Source organism: Mugil cephalus, chromosome 8 (assembly GCF_022458985.1).
Source record: "Mugil cephalus isolate CIBA_MC_2020 chromosome 8, CIBA_Mcephalus_1.1, whole genome shotgun sequence".
NCBI lineage: Eukaryota > Metazoa > Chordata > Actinopteri > Mugiliformes > Mugilidae > Mugil > Mugil cephalus.
In genome coordinates, this window is record NC_061777.1 from 14,333,616 (window position 1) to 14,355,257 (window position 21,642).

The window sequence follows — 21,642 nt, forward strand, 5'->3', positions numbered from 1 at the left end:
ACTGAGGCACGTCGACAAGCCCCCATGCACAAACAACACACTGAGAACTCATGCAGGACACTTCCTGTAACACCTGTGACAACTATGAAAAACCTCAACAAGGGATAAAAAACAAAGTCAATTTATTAGAGCAAATAACTTTTATTTAGGCAAATGTTCAGACATTTACGCTGCTTCAACAAGTGTGAGATCACAATTTCTTGTACCAGGTACAAACTGTCAAAAGAAGAGCAGATAATTATAAAACAAAACAAACAGCTGAGTTACAAGAGGTAACGTGACGTCAGAGTGGAACCAACATATAAAGTGACGGCACACGAGTAGATTTGTTTCACAAGTGGATTTAAAAAGATCATCACACCGTATAACTTTAATAACTGTGATAAACACTGCACAGAATATTGAAAACTGACTTTTTATTATATTATTATTTTTTTACCTAATGTTTCTTCATTTAAATCCCATAATTGTTAATGTTTAGTTTCTTTCGCAAGAATATTTTTCACAAACATGTGGCGTCCAATGGGAAGAACATTTTATTTCAGTTATAGAAAAAGACAGTATTGCAATCAGATCAGACACTCAATTATCATACTGGTAACAGCTCTGATTCCTCACTGACACCCATTAATAACAGTCCACGGCTAAACACAACTAGAGTATATTGGTGTGCTCAGGAACTTATTTGTATTATGAAAAATTCAAAGCGGTGACAATAAACATGCAAATAAACAGATTTATTTGTTCAGTAACTAGTGCACTGCGGTAGATTACAGGCATGAGGGATCACACCGTGTTCACACAGAACCTCTTCAAATCCTGTTGCCTCATGGTACGAGGTAAATGTGATTAGTGGACACTCAGCAAATAATAATATTAAATATGTTCAGTTGTTCACAGCTGTTAATGCACTATAGTTAACATACAGTGGTGGTCCTTTTTGTACAACATAACAGTGACTCCACGGTGATTTAATGGATCGGACAAAACGGTGCCCACAGGAAAAAGTCAATGATTGTCAGGTTGTTACACGTCTCTGTGACTGATAAACAATCTGCAGCTATTTGAATTGTCAATAATCCCAAATGTGTCAGACTAGGAACCAGATAAAGAAACTCACTTGCAGCTCAATTTCAGTGTCACTCCTGAACAAACCAAGGCCTCTGAGGTCTATGCTCCTTCCCCTAAAAATCCTACATCCTGTGCTCCAGTACTTGTGCAGTTTGACTTTAACAACGACCTCATTCTGCCCTAAACAATACCCCTGAGCTCTGCTCTTTCAGAATAAAATCTGTTTACTTTGTAGAAAAATACATCTAATGGATTGTTGCTTTAATATAAAATAATCCTTGTCGAGAGTCCATCAGTGTGCAAGTCCAAACTTCAAAACAAACCTGCGAGTCAGTCTGATGTCATACTGCAGGAGGAGTTATCTGTTAAGCTCATGGGAATTTAAGTGGAGCAACGAGCAGGTCGTTTCTCCACTGGTGTGATGGACAAAAGCACAAGGGCTCCAGACGGCCTCACAATGGGCACGAGATGCAAAAGGAGTGATGACATATGATTAACAAGTACAGAAAGCTCCGGTCACAAGTAGTGCAACTAGAATACAGGAAGTTACTTCTGTACACAAGCCGGCTCTGAGATGCATGATGGGAACAGGGTACGAGAGTTGCGTCTTGGCTGGGGGCATGCACAGGGCATCTCTGCAGGCGGTAGGCAGGGCCGGAGGGACGGTAGTGTCTTGTTCCCATTAAATAACCCTCAGTCTATTTTTCCCATTTTGGCAATGAGCTCGTCACAGATCTTTGTGAGTTCTTCGATCTCCTGATTCTGTTAAAAGAAGAGGTACATTAAATATGTATTGTGTTACATTGCACTGCTTGTACGGCAGCATGACCGGGAGGAGTTTTACCTTCTGCTGCAGGGCTTGTTCCAGAGACTCGTTCTTCATCTGCTCCTTCCTCAGGCTGGCTGTCAGCGCCATGTTCTCTGAGCCTGCCTTAGAACGCACCTGAGCGATCTCCTCATTCGCCCTGAGAGATTTATAGAAATTAACAGACATTTAATACAACAGGTCATCTTTAAAACACTTTTTTGGTTTTAATCTCCTCGTACCTGTCTAGTTTCTCTTCCGCGTGGAGTTTTAGTGTCTGGTATCTCTGCTCCTCCTGCTTGACTCTGGCCAGATACTCCTGAGCACATTTCTTCAGCACCTCTTCATTCTGTATGAGGAAACAAATCAAACACGACATTGTTTACACCTTCATTTGCACCCGTATGTTATTCTGTGGTAATTCTCACTGGTAATTGTAACCCCTTCTCCTTGTAACGTTTCTGACTGCCCACATTTACCAGTGGTGCCTCGTGGCACCACAGCTGTCTCTCTCTACACAAACAGCTGCTCTGAAGCAGCTCAGGGTCCAGATTTGGGCATGAACTGCTTTAATCAATGGGCTTTTGTGTGGTATTTGTCAAGGGAGTGAAGAATGTTTGAGGACCAGGTTCACTGAATGGTATTCCATCTAAACCCCCGCTACTCTTCTCACGACCACTGTCCTCAATCACCTTGTTCCAACCTTATTCTGACTTTAATCTTTATAAACACTTCAATTTGTGCTCCTGTCGGATCTAGACATGAACCTGTCCCAGCACTGCTTACTTTCTTAAATCCCTCAAGGGTGCTCTTCATGTTTTCATAACGTCGAAAGACGTCAGAAAGTGAGCGCTCCACTGAGTTCAGGTCTGCCAAGGCGGCTTCCTTCTCCATCGTCACTGCATGCAAAGCCTTCTGGGAGCTCATCGTGTTGCGCTGCTCGTCCTCTGATAGAAGAAGAAGACATTATTATGTGCCATTAAATATTTTATCTCTTTGATTTAGTCGGGAAAAATAGAGCAGGGAATATTCAAGATTAAGCAACCCGTGAAATATATGATTACATGGAAAAGAGAAGTCTTCTGTCTTACTCACCAATCATCTGAGCAATCGTCTTTTCATATTCTGCAACAACCTTCCTGTAATAAAACACAACAAATTACATTTTTATTATTACATAATCATTTCTAAAACGTCATGATACCACCTCATGACGATCATCCGCTCTCCGTGAGACCTGAGTGAGCTCATCATGTTCTCTAACCTCATCTCCTCGACTTGCTGTCTGCAGCTCTCGTACTTTTTCTTCCACTCGCTGGCCTCAGCCTCTTTAGTGATGATCTGAAAGAAGCCCTTGTTAGTTCACTACACAATCTACTGACGACATTTTACATGTTTGATGTGTGTCACATATAAGTGTGTACCTCCTCCCTGATGAGGGTCAGGACTGCCTGTTTTTCTGCCTCACTGATGCAGATGGAATCCAGGACCTGACTTCCCGTTTTCTGCATTTCACTTCCCTCTGGTTTGTTCTTCAGTTTGCACGTGTCTTCGTACGCCTGAGAGCAGAAGGAAATCAGTCACGTCCTACTTGTTTTTTTTTTAATCTACTCTATTTAAAAATAGGGGCTTTAACCCGCCAAGGTATTTATGACAAAAACAGTCTTGATTTGTCCTTATTTGTTTTTTTTCCTCCTCATTGGTTTGTAGTTTAATGTCCCCTAATGGTTTTGGTTTTGATGTTTTGTCATATTTTCATATATTTTTGCATAATTTCCTGTTCATTCTGAAAAGTCCCTCTCTGTCCTCATCTTTCACTTCATACCCGCCATGCCTTTCGATTAATGTTCTTACATATGTCATCCTCCTTCTGCTCCTCCTTGTTTCTCTCCCCCTCTCTCATTTTGCCCTTCCCGGGATTATGGCCGTCATATTCTAATCTCCTGAATCATAATCTAAATCCATCTGTCACCTGAGCAGATGAACATGGTGGCACCTGCTGCCCTACGGTCATCACCCTCAGACAGCTGATCACACTGCAGATGGCTCTAAACCCAAAACTGAGCAATCAATTATACCTAAAGTCACAACAACATACTATAGTTTTTCATTTGAAGGCACTCATGTGCATGTGATGAAACAAATGGAGGTGAAAGTGCCATGTTACATGACACTGATGTGTTATGCTGGAACAAGCTCAGACTTGTTGAAGCTGCTTTCATCTGGTGACAGTTTTGAAAAGAGTGTTTCAGCCCCATCTAGTGGTCACTGGTGTAAGTGCATTTATAGAAAAAAAAAACATCTTTCTGAGTAAACTTGACAAAGTAATCACTGTATCTCGCCTTGGTGGATACAATAGATGCAAGGAAAATAAATTATGTGGTCAAACGTGATAATAACTCACCACGGAGCAGCAGTCTGAGTCCTCAGTTTTGGAAGTCACCAGGCAGTCTTGGGCTGTAAGAAAACAATGAAGTCATGTTAAGAAGAATTTAATATAGTCCATGAATATGAAAAGCAGCTGCATGAAAGGAAAACATTAAAATATCTCACTAGAACTTTTTTTTATTTATTTATTTTTTTTACCACTGTTGCCACTGGAGAATCACTTATTTTAATGATCTTGTTTTAACTAACCTGATTTATTGTATGTAGCATACCCTGCTATTATGCATGTGAGCTGTATTTCAGCTCTTCACATAAAAAGCCTCAAATAAAGAATGTTTTGTCGTTAAGACTGAATCTTCAACATTTACTTGTGAAATGATCCCGGCTGTTAATTTTATGTTAGGAGCTTCTGTTTCAGAATATTTCATCAATGTATTATTCTGTGAGTGTGTTCATGCTTTAAACTCACACACTCATCAGGTCAGTAAATATCTGTCTTCCCATTAATTCAGAAATCTCAACACATATTTGGGACAGTAACACCTACATTTTATTCCAAAGCTAGGGATGTTCTAAAAGTTATACTAATATAACCCAAATACGCCGATGTAAACATATTTGAATAGGTCTGTGCAATGTAGGCTCATGTAAGTTGTATGTTGGACCAGGACGGATCTTTAAATTAGTCCTTGCTCGGACGTCCACACCTTAAATTTATAGTTTACAATTCACTTTGAAAACAATGTGGTTCCAGACACAGTCAGAACATTATCACATATTTAAGAGTGGAGGGGGACTTTAAGACTGTACCGTCTTTACACTTTTTACAACACATCTCTGCTCAAACAAACACAGCAAAGCAAACAGCTACTCCTCTAAACAACTAGAGTTTCTCTTTGCCTGTGACTCACAATGCAGCACAAAACAGCATATAAAGTCAATGATTAACGTGTGTGTCTGTGCGACCTTGTTACTGTCCAGTATCGACTGACTGCGGCTGACTGTTTGCCCACAGAAAAGTCAGGGCATAACTTTATCTGATCTGGGTACAGTAGAGACCTTCACTATATAAATAAATAACAGATGAATTGTTCACTGTTGTAACTGTGTGCATTCAAGATGACTAACCATATAAGTATCAGTTAAATTAATCTTTAACAGATAATTCTACTCACCGTTTTGGTCTTTTTCCGGTTTGACCCCAACACTGCTCGCCAACTTCTCCTCGTCCGTGGCGTGGCCTCCATGATGGTCATCCTTCTGCAGGAACAAAAAGGTTAATCATCCACACATCCAACTGTAAGTGGTAATGCTATCTAGAACAGAGTAGAATAGTTTTCATAGCTTACCTGTCCGCCTACATCTTTCTGCGTCGGCTGGTTCTGCTTTACTTTACATGAGTTCCTGAGGGTGAAGGTCAATAACAACATCATCAGTGTTAACACAGGCCAGATCATGTAGGCTCTAAGTGAGTATGTGTGGACAGGTGTAACGATGGAAAGAGAAAGGAGGAAACATGGAAAGCCTTACAACAGGAACACATAGCTCTGCTTTGTGTGCGCTGAGCTTGCATGCACTGCTAAAAGTGCTGAATCGCGCAGAATATAAAGCAGATTAATGAAGGTGTTTGCCAAACTGAAATAAGAGAAAGAACATTTGCACAGAGCATTAATGGGAATTATGGGTTTCCTCTAAAGCATACTCTCCTCTACTTTGTAATTATGCTCCTCGCGCTTTCTACCGCCCTCACTTGGTGTTTGAGGGTGTATTTAATATAATTTTTATTTCTTTTTTTTATGTTGGTTGCATTTATTTAGAATAGAAATAAGTGCAGATGTAAAACACACACACTCGCACATTTCTGCACACACAGCTATGCAGTACTTACAACAGAACACAGAGGAAATGGACTTGCTCAGCAGTCCTGATGCCACACAGAGAGAAGGGAAACATAATGACAGGTTTTGGGAGGAAAAGGAAGGAAAGACACGGGAGAGGATGGGACAGGGGGTTAGGTTGAACACAAGGTGAGTGCAGGGGTTTATTATAGTTTAGTAAACCAAAAAGAAATTAAATAAAAAGTCTTAAAACTAGACCACAGAGACCATGGAATAAAACTGGGTTTAACTGAAACCTGAGACATTTAAATCTGTCGACTAAAGCAATGTACTGGATCCTGTTTTCTTTCGATGTTGCAAAGGTCATGAGAGGGTCCATCCAAAAAATAATAAAAACAATAAAAAATGACAATGTCGGTGCTCTAATATAAGAACATATAACTTGCATCACAAACTACATCATCCAAAATTACCATTCAGTTGAATAACCACCTTTCCTGATCTTTTGCAACTCACAAAGGGGGTTTAATGTAGGGCAGTTTACTAGTGTACCTAATGTTTTGGCCTGTTAGTCTAGCTATAGACGTAAATCAGATTTGTTTAGTTTATATTTCATGAAAGGCTAGGTGTTAAAATGAGATTAAAAAGAGTAAGCATGCATGTAATTTTTTACAATAGAGACGTGAGTTAGAAAACAAACCACAAGAGGGAGCTGTTTGACGTTTTAACTCCTCACCACTTAAAACATTCTGCCTGCAAACACTCAATACTTTATCATAGAGACTGGAAACACTAGCCTAAAATATCCAGCCTGATCTAAATCAACATCTATACAGATACAATGTAGGTGCAAACTTGGCTGTAAATGACCAAGAGTTGAGTGAAAGCTGTCTGTTGAGTGGACTCACATTATAAGCATTGTCTGAAAATCTTATTAATGCCTAAAACCCAAGCTGATATAGTACTTACTCTAAAAAAACAACTATAATGAAAACTATAATAAGACAGGTGTGGAAGGATGAATGGATGTTCAGGGTAGAAACAACAGCTGACAGACCTTTTCAAGATACACAACAGGCCACTGCTGATTGTTGAAACGGGAACACTTTGATCACTTTAGATTCACTGTGCACAATAGCAGCATTCACTACTAGTGTTCCCAGCGGCCACAAAAAGAGAAGCGCTTGTTCAGATTCAAAATCTGTGAGTCATTTTAGCTTCAGCTTCAGCCTGTGTGTAGCTGTGGCTGCAGACTGGAACGAGGGCGATTGTGATTGATGACTGGGGAGGACTGAGCCTTTGTGTGTGCTCTACTCACGAGACTATTGCGTTGTTGGTGTCACAGATCAGTTTTGTGTTGCCATTGAGCAAATCGGGGTCCATGTCATGATTTAGGCTCAGGTTTGAGTCCGGGCTGGAGTCAGACGTCACCGGGGCCTCGTCATCCACCTCTGAGGGATCGGGCTTGTTCAGCGAGGAGGGGACAGGCAGTGTCGGGGGCCGGAGAGGCTGGGACACAGGGCTCGGTGGGGAGGGGGTCTCTCCGGGAACAGGCCTGGTGCTCAGGGTCAGATTGAGGTTCTGATCCAAATTGAAGCTGTTCTTATTAGGTACGGAGTCTGTAAGGTTGTTCAGGGAATCGACCTCTTGAGATTGAGCTGTAAAAAAGAAAATGAAGTAGAATTATAACACGCCAGTAAAAAATAAGGCAACATCAAATAACACGGACGTTAAAAAGCTCTAGTGTAAACAAGTTGATCTTCTATGACCACCAGACCTGATCATAATGACTGACCCCGAAAGAGATGTATAATGAAAAGATATGTGTCACATTAGAGGATTTAGAGCAGTGCTTCTTAAACTTTGGTCAATATTGTACTGCCTTAAAACTGTTTTTATACAGGCAAGTACTGTACACTCTGACCAAATATTTATTTGTAGTGTTGCGTATTTAGTGATACATAGGTTTTGAATGGAACAGGAAAGAGAAGTAAGTTAAGGACAGGGTTCTCTGTGGTGAAAAGAGGAACTTGATGAATATTTTTATTTATGTATGTCACTGCTGTGAAACCAATAGACATTTTTCAGACCTAATCCTAGAATAACAGGGGAGGTAAAATGCAAAATGCACTGATAAGTTCATAAGCTAACTTTTAGCTGCTAGCTGAGTACAAAACAATGAGACCAATAGTAATAATGACACTACCAGGACGCAGTCTGACACAGACACACACAAAAACACAACTATGAAAAACAGCACAAGGTATTGAACTTCTCTGATGAGTCAGAAATGGAGGCACAAGGGAGACCTACACAATATTAGGTCATAATGTTATGCCTGATCGGTGTATACCAGGAAAAGAGAAGAGGACCCTGTGCAGATCCTTGTGATACACCACAAAGCAGAGTTTCAGACAAGGACATATGCTGAATGTCAGAAAGGTAATAAAGCCGCCCTTTTTTGTTCATAAACCATAGGTACACAGGCCTCATTCTTCTTCCAGTGTTAGAGCACTTAAAATGGCTGCTGGCTTCCTCGCAGAACACTTCACTTCCTGTGTCCTCATACATCCCATTCACAGCAAGCTAACGACCAAAGCAGTCGGCTGGCCTCCGTTGAGTCACATCGCTGCTGAAACACAGACATCTCTATCACTGTACCCCCCCCCCCCCACACACACACACACACACACACAAACACACCTCCTCCCGAAAATAATCTCTCCTGTATTTCTTTGACTAAGCACGCTACATTAATGCAGTCGCTGTGGTTTCACCTCCGGTGGGTAATACTTTCTCACATCGTTTGTCATCAACGAACGCTGATGTGTGAGTTATTACATCACACAGTCAGTTAATGGTAGTTTAGCTAAGCTTCTGCATGAAATCTGGGTACTTTTAGACACACGCCCTTTTTACAGACAAGGAACAGATGTAGAGGAACCACACCCGGTCATAGAGAGTACACACTACCACGTGGCCTAGCAACAAAAATAACATCAGGCTTTTTTACAGCTTCACTGCTTAACAAAAAAAAAAAAAACAGGAAAATGAGCGACGGGGAAGCAAGACGGAGTGTGCAGAGAAGTAAACACAGGTACACACATTGTTTTGTAAGGATGCATCTGCATATTTGTTCAAAGGTACATATACTTAGATTGTGGTTGCATTTTCAGTTTTGTAGTTACAGGGAACCCGAGTACGAGTGTTTGCACACAGTCATCTTTTATTTATGAAACTAACCCAGATTTTGCACCGTTTCGTAGCATGTGACTGACTTAGCATAAAAAGGAGACAGTCAACGTCTGTGAAGTGGAATCAATAATAAACACATTAATCTCTCTGTGATCTGGCACAGCGTCTCAAACACTGTGGTCAAAACAAGTGAAATTACAAATGGCAGAGACATGCAAACCAAACACAGACCAACCGTATCCCAGCACTGGAGCAGTAAGCAGCTTGTTAAATTAATTACTTCTAATAAATGCTGCTGAGAAACTATTTTATGTTTGCAAACAAAATGTACTTTAGATTATAATGTATAATTCTTGTGTCTGTGTGGGTGAAAGCAGGACAGCTGAAGGAGTGTGTGTGTCTGTTGTAGTGAATTCAACTACCACATATTTTATTTGGAAGCCTAACCAAAGATATTTAATTTAGATTTCTAATTAACTTGAATATTCATACTCGGGGTAGCATGCCAATCCAAACCTATGTTCCCAGTATTGAGTTATGAAAAAAAATAACAGTCCAAATTTAATTTAGATTTAGTTTAAAGGCATTTGTTACTGTTGCTGCTGCAATAACAGTGTCAGTTCACCCAAACTACAGAAGACAAACTGGAGGAAAGTGAGGTGTTTTAGTAAAAACATGACATCCATGATTTAACTTTAGTGAGAAAAGCATTTTTTTTTTCCGTATGTGAACCGTGTAACCTCCCTCAGTCCAGATCTAGATCTGACCTTTTTGCCTGGAAAACTTTTCAGGCTGAATATTTTAGCACCAGCTCCACTACAGCATCAGGTTTATTGTGAGAACGTTGTCAGGTCAAAGGCTGATACGTTGATACGAGTTTTATGCAAATAACGTACGTGTTGTCGCAGAAATCACATTCACTGTAGCGATAAACAGGTGCAACAAGGCACACTTTCAACCACACCCAATCACTGGCAACAGTGACCCTGCTTCCCATTCATTGTGTTAAGTCATATCCCACTCAGACTGACGTCATCGTGCGTTAAACCTACTTTTCTGTCTGGCTCAACCTGAATCAGTCAACCGTCCTCGCAACCTCAGCTTTATGAGGAAACTGGCTTTCCCCCAGGAGTTGGGTGAAAGCTGCCTCTTGAGTGGATCCACATTATAATGATACTTAATACTCTATCATTTCTAAACCCAAGATGACACATACTTACCCCTAATATGCATACAGTGTAATTTTGGTAGGATTATTGAATTACATAAGAAATATCTGATCAAGAACAAGAAAGTAAGATTATCAGTCTGACAGGACATTAGACATCTGCTTTTAGTAGTCCAATGACACACACATTTCATCAGATTATCTACTGTCAGCGTTCATATATGACATATTACACAGTGAGAGCACTGAGGAACCTAAACATCTGTCTCACCTGTGTGGTTGGCGTTGTCCAGCTGGCCCAGCAGCTTCACAACACCGGGAGACCCGGACTCTGGAGTCCCGAAGGTTCCCTCAGAGTCCGAACTGTGGAAGACAGGAATGAACAAATTATTATTTTATGTCCGTGATCAAATGAATATCTAATTTAAAAGACGAAAAAAGGTAGCAATGGTGATGGACATAGAAGCTGATGACGAGAAAGAAGGAAAGGGATCAGAGCCACAACGAAATGGACACATCAATCAAGGAACAACCAGTGACAAAGACATCGCCTGTGTCGGGATTAAAAAGTTATGCTTGAATGCAATGAAAAGACTGCAACTAACGGCCAGCTGGTACATGTGTTCTGTGCCTGAATGTAAGGAAATAACTGACAATCAGAGGAGCAACATTAGCTGTGAAGCTAGGACATTAGGAAGAGCTACAGTGTTGGACAGAGCAGATCTCTCCTGAATCATGTTGATCTGTTGACGTACAGATATGAATGTTTAAGGACATGTAAAACTTCTTTGTGCCCTTTGGACTTGTTTTATTGCTTAATATTGTCGCTTCCATTATTCTTCTTGTGAGCTGGTTTGTTAGACTGGCCTGGGAGCGGTTGGACTGAAATAGGAACCCGGAGACTCGGATGAGGTGCAGACCAACCAAGTGTTTATTTCACCAGTATAATTCATAACAAAAAAAAAAAAAAGAGATAACAAAAGGGAAAAAAACATAAGTACTAGACTTTGGTGTCCTGAGGTAAGAGTCAAACAATCACTCCCTTTGTCTGTGTGCACAGGCTCACTTTTATAGGCTGCTACTAATTACAGCTTAAGCTCTACCACTGCACAGGTGAGTTCCCTCCCCAGATCCACCATACAATATCCTGGTCACACAAGTCACACAAGGAAACAAATTTGTTTATTATCAACCTCCATTAAAAGCTTTATATACCCACCAGTCACTCATAACAATTATTTACAGTCTACAAACATTTGCTACCCCCCACTCCAGTTATTTTGGTGGTCTCTCCCAGGACCTGTAAAAAGGTGTTCAGGCCTCTGTGAACTATTTAAGGCTGAACACCTGAGGAGACAGCAAAGGTAAGAAACCTTATTCAACACCAGATTTCAAACAGATTGCACCTCTAAAACGTTCCACAAACTTTTCAATCGATGTGTCTCTTTTCTCTGGACAGGCGCTAATCAGTAGAGGCTGAGAAGAAAGATAAACACACCCAAAACACAACAAAATACATTCAATCTTTAAGCATCTGTGAGTTATTTATTCCATCTTATGTGCTTGAATTGCTGAAACTCACTGTCCATGTGACATTTTGCATATTCTATCAGTCTAAGTGAAGAAAGGCACCATCATCACATGGTTCTCTAAGATCATCAGTCAATCAGACTGATCTTTCTCAGCAACTTGTTCCGCCACCGGATTCAAGATGCTGAACTGGCTGAAAAGATGGCGACGGGGGTCTGACTAGTGCCAACGTTGCGGTACGCAACGGAAAAACTAAGGCCACAAACATCCGTTTGGTCTGTCACAACCCTTAGAGATATTATCTGGAACTAATGATGGACTCTGGGGTTTGAAAATGTGCTGAAACCGAGCGAAATTACTTCCAAAAAAACTGCAACCCTAAACTCACAATGGGATTTGTGGAACACGTGATGCAAAACAAATCACATTGCCTTGTTAAGAGCTATAAAAAGAGTTTCAAACAACAGTGCACTGTCTTTAATAACAAAGAGACATTCACAATGCCGTCCAGTCTAAATAACAACATGTACAGTGAGTATGCTACACAGAGCTAACAAATGATCTACATAAAGCTAAGAAGGTCCTGCTCGTGTGTCACAGTGTCAAATCACTCTCACAAATAACAAACCGCTTTCCAATATTGTTTTCCCGAAGTGACATGAAAACAATAGATTTTAAAATTAAAATAAGCTCAGAATAAACAAGCTGCTCTTATTTCAAAGGAAGTGAGAGGAAGGGAGAGGAGAGGAAGTGGAGCCCTAGAAGGCCACCTGCATCCTTTGCTCCTGAATAAGGACACACTGCCTCCCACAACAGTAACTCACACGCATAAACACACACACAGTCTTTCGGTGTGCTCTGTCAGCTGCCTGGACACCCAGCCCAAATTTATTTCCAAACTGTGGAGAGACAAAAAGGACGGAGAGGGGGGCCGGGGGGGGTGGGGGGGCACACATCCACAGTGAGAGTTTTTGTGCCCATTCCCAGCCACTTGAACGCACATCAAAACGTCCGCGCTCTAATGAAAACCAGCACAAGGAGGAACACGGCTCACAGCGCCAACACACAACCACACTCCATCTCTGATAACAAGCTCACACAAACACATTCAAACACTCTGGGGCTCCACACAACACGACCATCCAGAGCTAATCCTAATATACATACCCACCCCCCACCCTGTGCCAACACACGCAGTGTGAATCACATCCCAGTGATGGCCCCAACGGCTGCAATCTTGTGTGGTTACTTAGAAACTAGAAGTGAACAGATAAAAAAAAAAAAAAAAAATGAAAGCTTTGGAAACTGTGTCTTTTTTTTCCCCCCCTCCTCCCCTGCCTTTCAGAAACTGCTCCTGATCTGCCAAAGAGCGCCCACTCACGCAAACACAAATAAAAACAGGCCTACTTAATTACACAGTCATATCCTCGGCAAGGAAACCGGATGGGGAACAAAAACAATAAAACAGCACTTCGAGAGGCAGTATTTTGACTGAGGATCTGTTTTTAGACAGTGACAACATGAGCCACAGCTCAGGAAAGAGTGTGAGATTATGCCACAGCATCACTCCGTTTATCTGAAAGCGTGTATATATCCACCACCTGTCACTATGACTCAGGGGAATCTGCCTCCATCCCACAAACAGACACACCCGTAATCCATCTTCAGGAGCGGTGATACACAGCCTCTCAGATTTTATTTCTCAGACACAACTAGCTATGTGTGTGTGTCCCCCTCACTTTCACACGCACACAGTGACATTTGTACCAAGCCTTCTTACTTGTCCTCTTTCTCATCCTCTGCTCTGGGCTGCCCATCGTCTCCTGAGCCTCCAGTCACTGCTGACCACGTCCATTTGGCCCACTGGACAGGAGACAACCAGGACATCCCTGCAACACGTCCGATTTAAAAGGTGAACTTCCGCTTTGTCTGGATCAGTTTGCGCTGTCGTTCGCCGTCAAACTAACTGGAAATCTGGCGATCTTCCTCCGCACCTCAGTTTCAAAAAAAATAAGATGTCGATTTGTCTTTTTGACGTTCTCCCTCGTTGCTTTCTATGTGGCTGTCTCACTTCCTCCTCTTGCTCAGCGGCTCAGCCTTCCCATCCTGCTCGTCTGCTGTTGTTGACGCTCGTGCGAGAGAGAGAGAGAAAGAGAAACGTATCTCACGGTGCTGCAGCTGCCTCTGCCGCCGCTTTGCTCTCTACAGCACTGACTCACACTGTGGTGCAGATTTACCAGAGCATCAGTAGTCACTCCCCCTCTCGGCTCCCCTCCTTCTCCCTTTCTGTCTGGGAGGACGATCAGCTGGTTAACAGACATCAGCTTTGCCCCGCTCCCACGTGCTCGTGAACTCGCCTGCTGGCTCTCTGGAGTTTGCCTCTCCCCTCCCCGGTTCTTTCACGGGTTGACAATTGTGAGGGAGGAGAGGCGAGGAGAGGCAAAGCTTCCTGTTTGAAGAAGCCAGAAGACTCTGTTTTCACTGGGACAGATTACCAGATGTTTGCGTCTCCACAAGTGAAGAATGGATAAGGTGTAGAGAAATATGAAATATACATTATAACACTATTATTGTCTCCATTTTCAGTCCCTCTGTCCTTTGCTTTTAAGCAACAACAATTTCTCCTTGTTTCTGTGGTTATAATCCTGGATCCGGTGAGTGACCGAGCAGTCGCTGACAAAAAATCCTGTATTTATATGTATAACAGACACACATTTAAACTGCCATTAATGCCTTGGTGTATCACCAAACCTACAGAGGATCTATTGATCCTTGAAAATATTTAGGCCAGACAGCAAACGGATCAATACAGCAAACCTAGATTCAACAGTAACGATGCAGCTACCCATCAAACAGGCAGGAAAGTCATTTAGATGAAAGCTCTCATCACTGCTGCTCACACATGAGGTGGGTCGTGGCTTATATAACTCTAAGTCCAGGCTTTCACATTTATACATCCCTCTCCACCACAGGGTATCTAGGCCAGATGAGACATGTTCTGTGAAAAAAAAACATGGACCATAACTAATCTAATAACAAGAAGACAGTTCAGTTACTGTGAAAACGCTTCAACGGTGGTGGCAAAACAAGGAGTTAAGACGCTCTGGTTTTTATTTGCACTTTGAGGAAGCCTCCCTGCTGTTTACTGCTCACACATGAAACACGTGGAAGAACGACAGACACTCTTTCATCAGCTGGTCCGCAGACACACAGAGAGAGAATAGAAAGCATGCACCAGCACAAACATAATCTTACACGCTAGTGAGCACAGAAAAAGAGGCGCTGTTCAGTCTATTACAGGCAGACAGAAACACTCAAGCACAAATTAGGAGCATGGCAGAAAAAAAAAAGCAGCATTTATTAAAATGCGGGAGGGAGACAATGGGATGAGAATGTTTTGAATATGAAAGGGAAAGAAAGTGAGTTTTGGGCAGGACTACAATGTCAAACATGTGTTTATGTTTCTTTAGCATTCCTAAGACGGTCTCCTTTCCCTCCTTTGTTTTTGTATCTGTCAGTCAGAACAGCCGAGAGGACAAACCTGTCTGTCTGACTGAGGAAGATCTGCTCAAAGCTAATAAGAAACCCCCTCAAGCAGCACACTCAAACATAAAAGGACATCCTGTATTGCTCAAACTATGTACCCTGCTACACCCTCAAGCTGTAAAACTTGACTGAGGACGAGAAAAAAAAAAAAAAACAGCACGGATGGAAAGGGAATGAAACTGACTCTCGTGAGATAGAGAGGAGGAAGAAAACACAGGGAAGAGAATCAACTCTTATGTAATACCTTGAAACCACAAATAGCACACGCAGTTAAAGTGGTTAAACCCCCACATACATACGGACATGCATGATCTAGCACACACAGTATGGCAGATTAAACAGACGCGTTACATCAAACACACTTGGCTTCTGTTATTATTACGTGCCGACAAGTAATCCAGCAGGAACGCGCATCTTTAATCATCAATTAGTTTTTGACTGATAGCAGCATATGTGGGTGCGAGCTAAGAATAAATCGACCATGATGGACATGTCTGCAAGTCACAACAGCGCTGATGTGGTACTGGATGAGATAACCGTGTGTGTGTGTGTGTGTGCATAGTGCAAGGGCATTAGAGAGGCATCTCAACTATCACAGACTGTTTATCTCAATCTGCCGCAGGATAATAAAAGGTTTGCTAGTCTGAACTTCAACATTTCCTCACTACCAACTCTTGGGTTGGGTTCATTATAAGGCACCTTAATTAAAAATTAATTAATTACATTTACTTCACATTTGCTTTGAATATTCATGGCTGCTAATCTGTTAATCTCGATTACAGGGAAAGAAATCATAATAGGTGGATGCGTGTGACATTTAGTCAGTGAATTATATCGTCAGTATTATTTAGGGATTAACATTTCTCAAGTTATTTGGAAATGCTGCTTTCACTACTGAGCGGATTGCAACGACAAATCTGTGGGGACAATGGCCAATGATGTCTACATGAGAAGCCATACGGAGTATTGCTTTGTCTATGTATATGTTTTTACATGTGTTCTGATTCCCACCTGACTGTAGGAGAAAATGAAGTTATGTTTCAACTCCATTAAATTAGTTAAGGACGTTCAAGTCTCAACGTCATAACAACCTTTTATCCTCCTGCGCCGTCGTCAAGACAAACTTAACATTTTTATCCCCACAACAGAGAATAACAACATGTCAGCATGCGTTCTGTCCGACGTTTTCATGTTGCGGAGTGTAATTGCAGCTTTCGTCCTTTTAATTTTAGACTTAGAGCCAGTCCCGTCTGAATAAGAGGTTACATTCGATTGACTGTACGAAACGCTGTCGAGAAAGGGTTCTTGTTTGATCAACGTTTACACAGCACAGGTGTCAAACAGATGCAATGCCATAATCATGTCAGCTATTACAGTGTTAGTGTTCTCATTCATGTGCCCAATTACAAACCCAAAACATTTCCCAAAGTGAATACCACAAAAACCAGAGAACTGTAAAAACCTTTGAACTGAACTGACTTTAAGTATTGTACACCAACGCTTTTACACATGACCACGTCCCATGTCACGGGCAGCTAGCATGCTGTCTGTGTTTGTATGTAACAACAACTAATCCAAACTGAATAATATGGCTATGGGTTGTCATAGGTTGTGGATTTGGCTCCATCTAGTGGCTCTTATTGAACCCACACCCCTCACATCAGTAAAATGATTCAAAACACAAACAGAATTCAGCCTCTTCATTACACAAAACCAGCAAGAAAAGGCAAAGAAGAAAACAGAGGCACAGGGAAAAGGAACGATGTGGGAGAAAGCCAGGGATATAAGATATATAAGATATCACCCTTTAGAGCTTAAACAAAGTTGGCAGGATTTCTGGTTTAACCATGGCAACCACTTGGGAAGGAGTCACAAAGAAAACATCCTTAAAGGCACTCCACATTGAGATTCACCAATCAGCCATAACAGTGTCAATCAATAACATTGATTATCTCATTACCGTGGCACATGTCAATGGTTGGTATATATTAGGTAGCAAGAGAACATTTTGTTCTCGAAGTTGTTGTTACAAGAAGTTAATGGTGGCTCTGAAAAAGGTTTTGCAGTTTGTTTTGTAACCCTGACCACTGTCAAAAAGGCCCACCAGGACAAGTCAGCATCAGAACTGGACCGTGTATGAAAAGAAGAAGGTAGCCTGGTCTAATGAATCAACATGTCGTTAGGAAACCTTGGGTCTGGCTATCCATTCATGTGGATGTTACTTTGACACGTGCCACCTCCCTAAGCACCGCGCAGACCAGGCACACCCTTCTATGGAAATGATAATAATACCTGAGGGCAGGGGCCTCTTTCAGCAAGATAATGAACCTCGACACAAAGCAAAGGAGGATTCGGCAATGTTTTGAAGAACAGAGCAACAAGAACTTCAGTGTGCTGAATTGACCTCCTAGTTCTCCAAATCGTAATCCAATCAAGCATCCGTGAAAGGTTCTGGACAAACAAAGTCTGCAACTTGCAGGACTTAAAGGATCTCCTGCTAACGCCTCGGTACCAGATACCACAGCACACCTTCAGAGGTCTAGTGTGTCAACCAGTAAGGACCATTTTGGAGGCAAAAGGGAAACCTACTGTTTAAAACAGAAGGCAGGCGGTCATAATCTAAGGCTGATCTATGTATGTTGAAAAGAAGATGATATTACGATGATACATAATACTTTAATGGAGGTCAGCATTATCACAGCTTACAGAGATCAAATATACAGAGACACTGACTCTCCAGACTCCTGATGTCTCTGTATCTTTTACGGATAAACCCCAATTATCTGCAATCAGAGCAGAAAGCTCGCAGGGAGTGAGCAGAGTTAGATTTGCACGAGCATAAATTAATTAGCAGTGGCACGATAAAATAAAGAGATAAAAAGAGAGAACACGTGACGGGAAGAGGGGAGGCTTTTTCTGAGGAGTCATGTTCAGACGCCAGCCGAGCTATTGTTCGTAACTACGATGGGGACGCAAGAGAGCACAATTCCCAGACAACGGTGAATGCACATTGTATACACATGCATGCACAGAGATGTCACACCCCCTACTGTTCCACTGTTTCTGTTTCCATTCATTCTTTCATGTCCAGTTCAACTAAATTTCCACTCAAAATGAAACAAATCTGTTAACTTTTTTTACATTTCAGTGCAGAAGTAAATGCAGAAGTTGAAATTTTCAGCCCTTTACTGCTCAGCTATTCAGCAGAGTTTCTCTTGTATTCTGGCAAACTGATGCATAATTAAAATGTTCCTCCTTAGATGTGCGTCTGTATGTCGTTGTGTATTCATATAAAGATAAAAAAAAAAAAGTTTCCCAGCCTTCACTGGCCTGAATCTCTTCCACTGCAGGAAGAAATGAGCTCCAAATGCAGGTCAGCCTCCTCCCAGCTGAGAGACTGTCTGGATGTTCTGGGGTACTGGAGAACAGGAAGTCCACTGCACGCCCAAGACTGCTCCAGTTAAGACATAAAACGGATGATTAAGCCAACTAAAATTAGAGCAAAAGCTAAAAGCCTCAGTCCCACAGCAGGGATTAGTTTCTCAGTTTTCCCACAGGGAGGACCCCAACCCCCACCTGCCCTCGCATAAACACAGATGGATGGAGAAAACTACAGTAGGCTTGTGTGGTGGGGAAGATTTTTTGTCAACAAAACAATATCTGCTTCAAAACATGGCGGCACAGCTTCTCATATTTAAGAGACGAGCGGCTGCATATACAGTATAGTATTGTGTGCGTTAATGTGTATCGGGTGAAAGTGATCTTCTACGCGGGGCTTACAGAAGCTTTTAGAAACGCAGATAAAAGCATCATTGGAAGGACAAAGTGAAAGGACTCGCTCTCAGATACAAAGGATTAGAGCGAAGAGGGAGAGTGGCGGTTAAGTGCTTTTAACCCCGGAAATGCCGCGGCTACGACATCTTCATTCGCTCTCCTTACATTTGGGCAAGAAGAGGGTTCCACACAGCTGCAGATCATCACGAAATACTTTAAGGATGTCAAACACACAGCAGGAACGAAACATGAGTCTGCGGCAGGCAGAAATAAACTGTGCAGCTTGTGTGATTAATAAGCCACTTAAGAATCAGGGTCACAGCTGCATAATTAAAATCCGGCAGCATTGTCTTTTCTACTTTCAAAAGCAGCGACTACAAAAGTTGTCCGAAATGAAGAGAGCTTGGGCACCAGTTTAATTTCAGGAGCAGGACCTGATCCGCTCACGTTCATTATATCCGATCAGCTGCCCCCATCTTGATCTATGCCCCTCCTTGGATTTGAATAGTTAAATAGTATTCAAACAAATGCAGCACCAGAGGCTATGTGCAGCGCTGACTGATGGGGCTGACTTCCTTTCAGCCTAGCAGGAAAAGTCTTTAAAGAAAGCATCAGCACACCACCACTAACCTTCACCTCATTGTCCCCATGCTCCTTTTCACCCCCTCTTCTAAGCAGAGGCACTGAGTTCGTCCACACAAAAATAACACAATAACACAGTCTCAAGTACAAAAGGGTGAAATTGATCTGCTGTTATTGATCAGCGACGCGCGCCTCCTCCTCCTCACGATCTTACGCAAACACATGAACAATGAAGCATCCAGCCTTACATGCTGCTCTTCTTCCGAGGAGAACTGACTGATCCCTTCCTGTGCTGGCTCAGGGAGCCCCCCATGGCAACAGCGGAGCCTGTGTTCCTTTCAGGTTGATCCCAGATGTACGTCCTTTTTTCCACCTTCAAGGCTTCAACTCTGCTTCTCCTCGGGACAGCCTGGCTCAGCGTCAGAGCCCCGCGACGCACCGCTTCTCATGACTGACTAGTTATTATTTAACCAACCAGCCTCCCCCTCCCGTCGCCGCTTCCTCCTCACTATCTCTGTTGATGCTCTACAGTACAGTCAGCCGAGCTACACACGAACAGCTCCGATGACAGTCCCGCCTCCTCCCTCTACCTCCCTACCTCCTTCAACTCTCTCTCTCTCTCTCATTCAAACGCACACACCAGAGGCAGATCTCATTCTCTTGTTAGACAGTTCAAAGCCTGTGGATGATGGGGGTAGGTAAAAAACCTTTATATTCAAGAACTTTGAATGGGGGTAACTGATGCGTGCGTGTCAGTGTGTCATGGGGGCTACATGATGTGGTTGGCTTGGTGGCATTGTTCAAGAGAGAAAGAGTCTCTTCTATTGTTAGTCAGCTGAATATCTGAGTTGCAGGGGGTGGGAGAGATGGAGGGAGGGTTGGCGGCAAAAAACACAAAACACACAGCTCCACTTGTTGTGCCACATTCTCACTACCTGCTGTGCTGCACCCCCAGAGTTCAAGCATGACGGCACACATGCACTTCACTGTAAAGACTCTCAGTCACTGTTCAGCTGATTTTGACCCTTTATCCTGAAAACAAAAACAAAAAACCCTGGATGCAATTACAAAATCTTTACAAGGAGCAGTTAATCTTAATCCGGTGTAATGTCATTGGCCCAATCCTTCCCATTGGGTGCACTGAGCCTCTTAATGATTGAATAAATAATTCATATCACCTGATTCGAGTATGGCCCTTCTTCTTGGTCTGTTTTGGTTGAATGGAGAGTTGGTAATAAACCTCAGAGTATTGGAGGGCCCAGGACAGACCCGTCTTTGAGAACTACTGAGAAGCTTTGCTGCATAACTTCCTCCCACCGAAATGAAATCACATGAGGCTTCTGAATGACCGCATTTTTTTCTACTCCGTGGGCAAAACTTCACACAACAACACCACAGTGTCAATTAAATAATTTACTCTCAAAAATATACATTTTTATGGTAAATAACCGCCCATTTTACCGTCAGTTTGGGCGTTTGATAGCTGTTACCTGTTAGCACCGGAAATTACCAATAAAGAAATGAGCGAAACTACAATTAAGAAAGTAAAACTCTGAGGAAAGCGTTAAAAACAAACGCTGAAACCAAGTTTAAGACTTTAACTTGCCTCATGCTTGTTGTCCAAAGAAGTGCAGTTCAACCACTTGAAGGGATGCTTTGTCTGCGGCAGGACTGCGCATGCGCCAGTGACTTGCCATAGTAACGAGGTTAAGGCTGTAAATCTTAACCTTAACGTACTTAACGAA

At 42.2% G+C, this 21,642-nt stretch overlaps 1 protein-coding gene across 3 annotated transcripts; it reads right to left on the reverse strand.

Moving 5' to 3' along the window:
* Nucleotides 1-125: 125 nt before the first annotated feature.
* Nucleotides 126-21,528, reverse strand: LOC125012223 (transforming acidic coiled-coil-containing protein 1-like). 3 transcript variants are annotated; one of them, XM_047592056.1, is made up of 13 exons: nt 21,504-21,528; nt 10,737-10,828; nt 7,421-7,760; nt 5,614-5,668; nt 5,440-5,524; nt 4,281-4,333; nt 3,301-3,435; nt 3,141-3,217; nt 2,972-3,015; nt 2,663-2,823; nt 2,119-2,225; nt 1,916-2,036; nt 126-1,833 (listed from the first exon to the last, which is right to left on the reverse strand). In XM_047592056.1, the coding sequence occupies exons 1-13, from the start codon at nt 21,506-21,508 to the stop codon at nt 1,765-1,767; spliced, it is 1,344 nt and encodes a 447-aa protein (XP_047448012.1). In that variant the 5' UTR covers nt 21,509-21,528; the 3' UTR covers nt 126-1,764. The 3 variants fall into 3 exon arrangements, with proteins under 3 accessions (XP_047448012.1, XP_047448011.1, XP_047448010.1); XM_047592055.1 differs by lacking the exon at nt 21,504-21,528 and adding an exon at nt 20,146-20,417; XM_047592054.1 differs by lacking the exon at nt 21,504-21,528 and adding an exon at nt 13,776-14,339.
* Nucleotides 21,529-21,642: the final 114 nt, after the last annotated feature.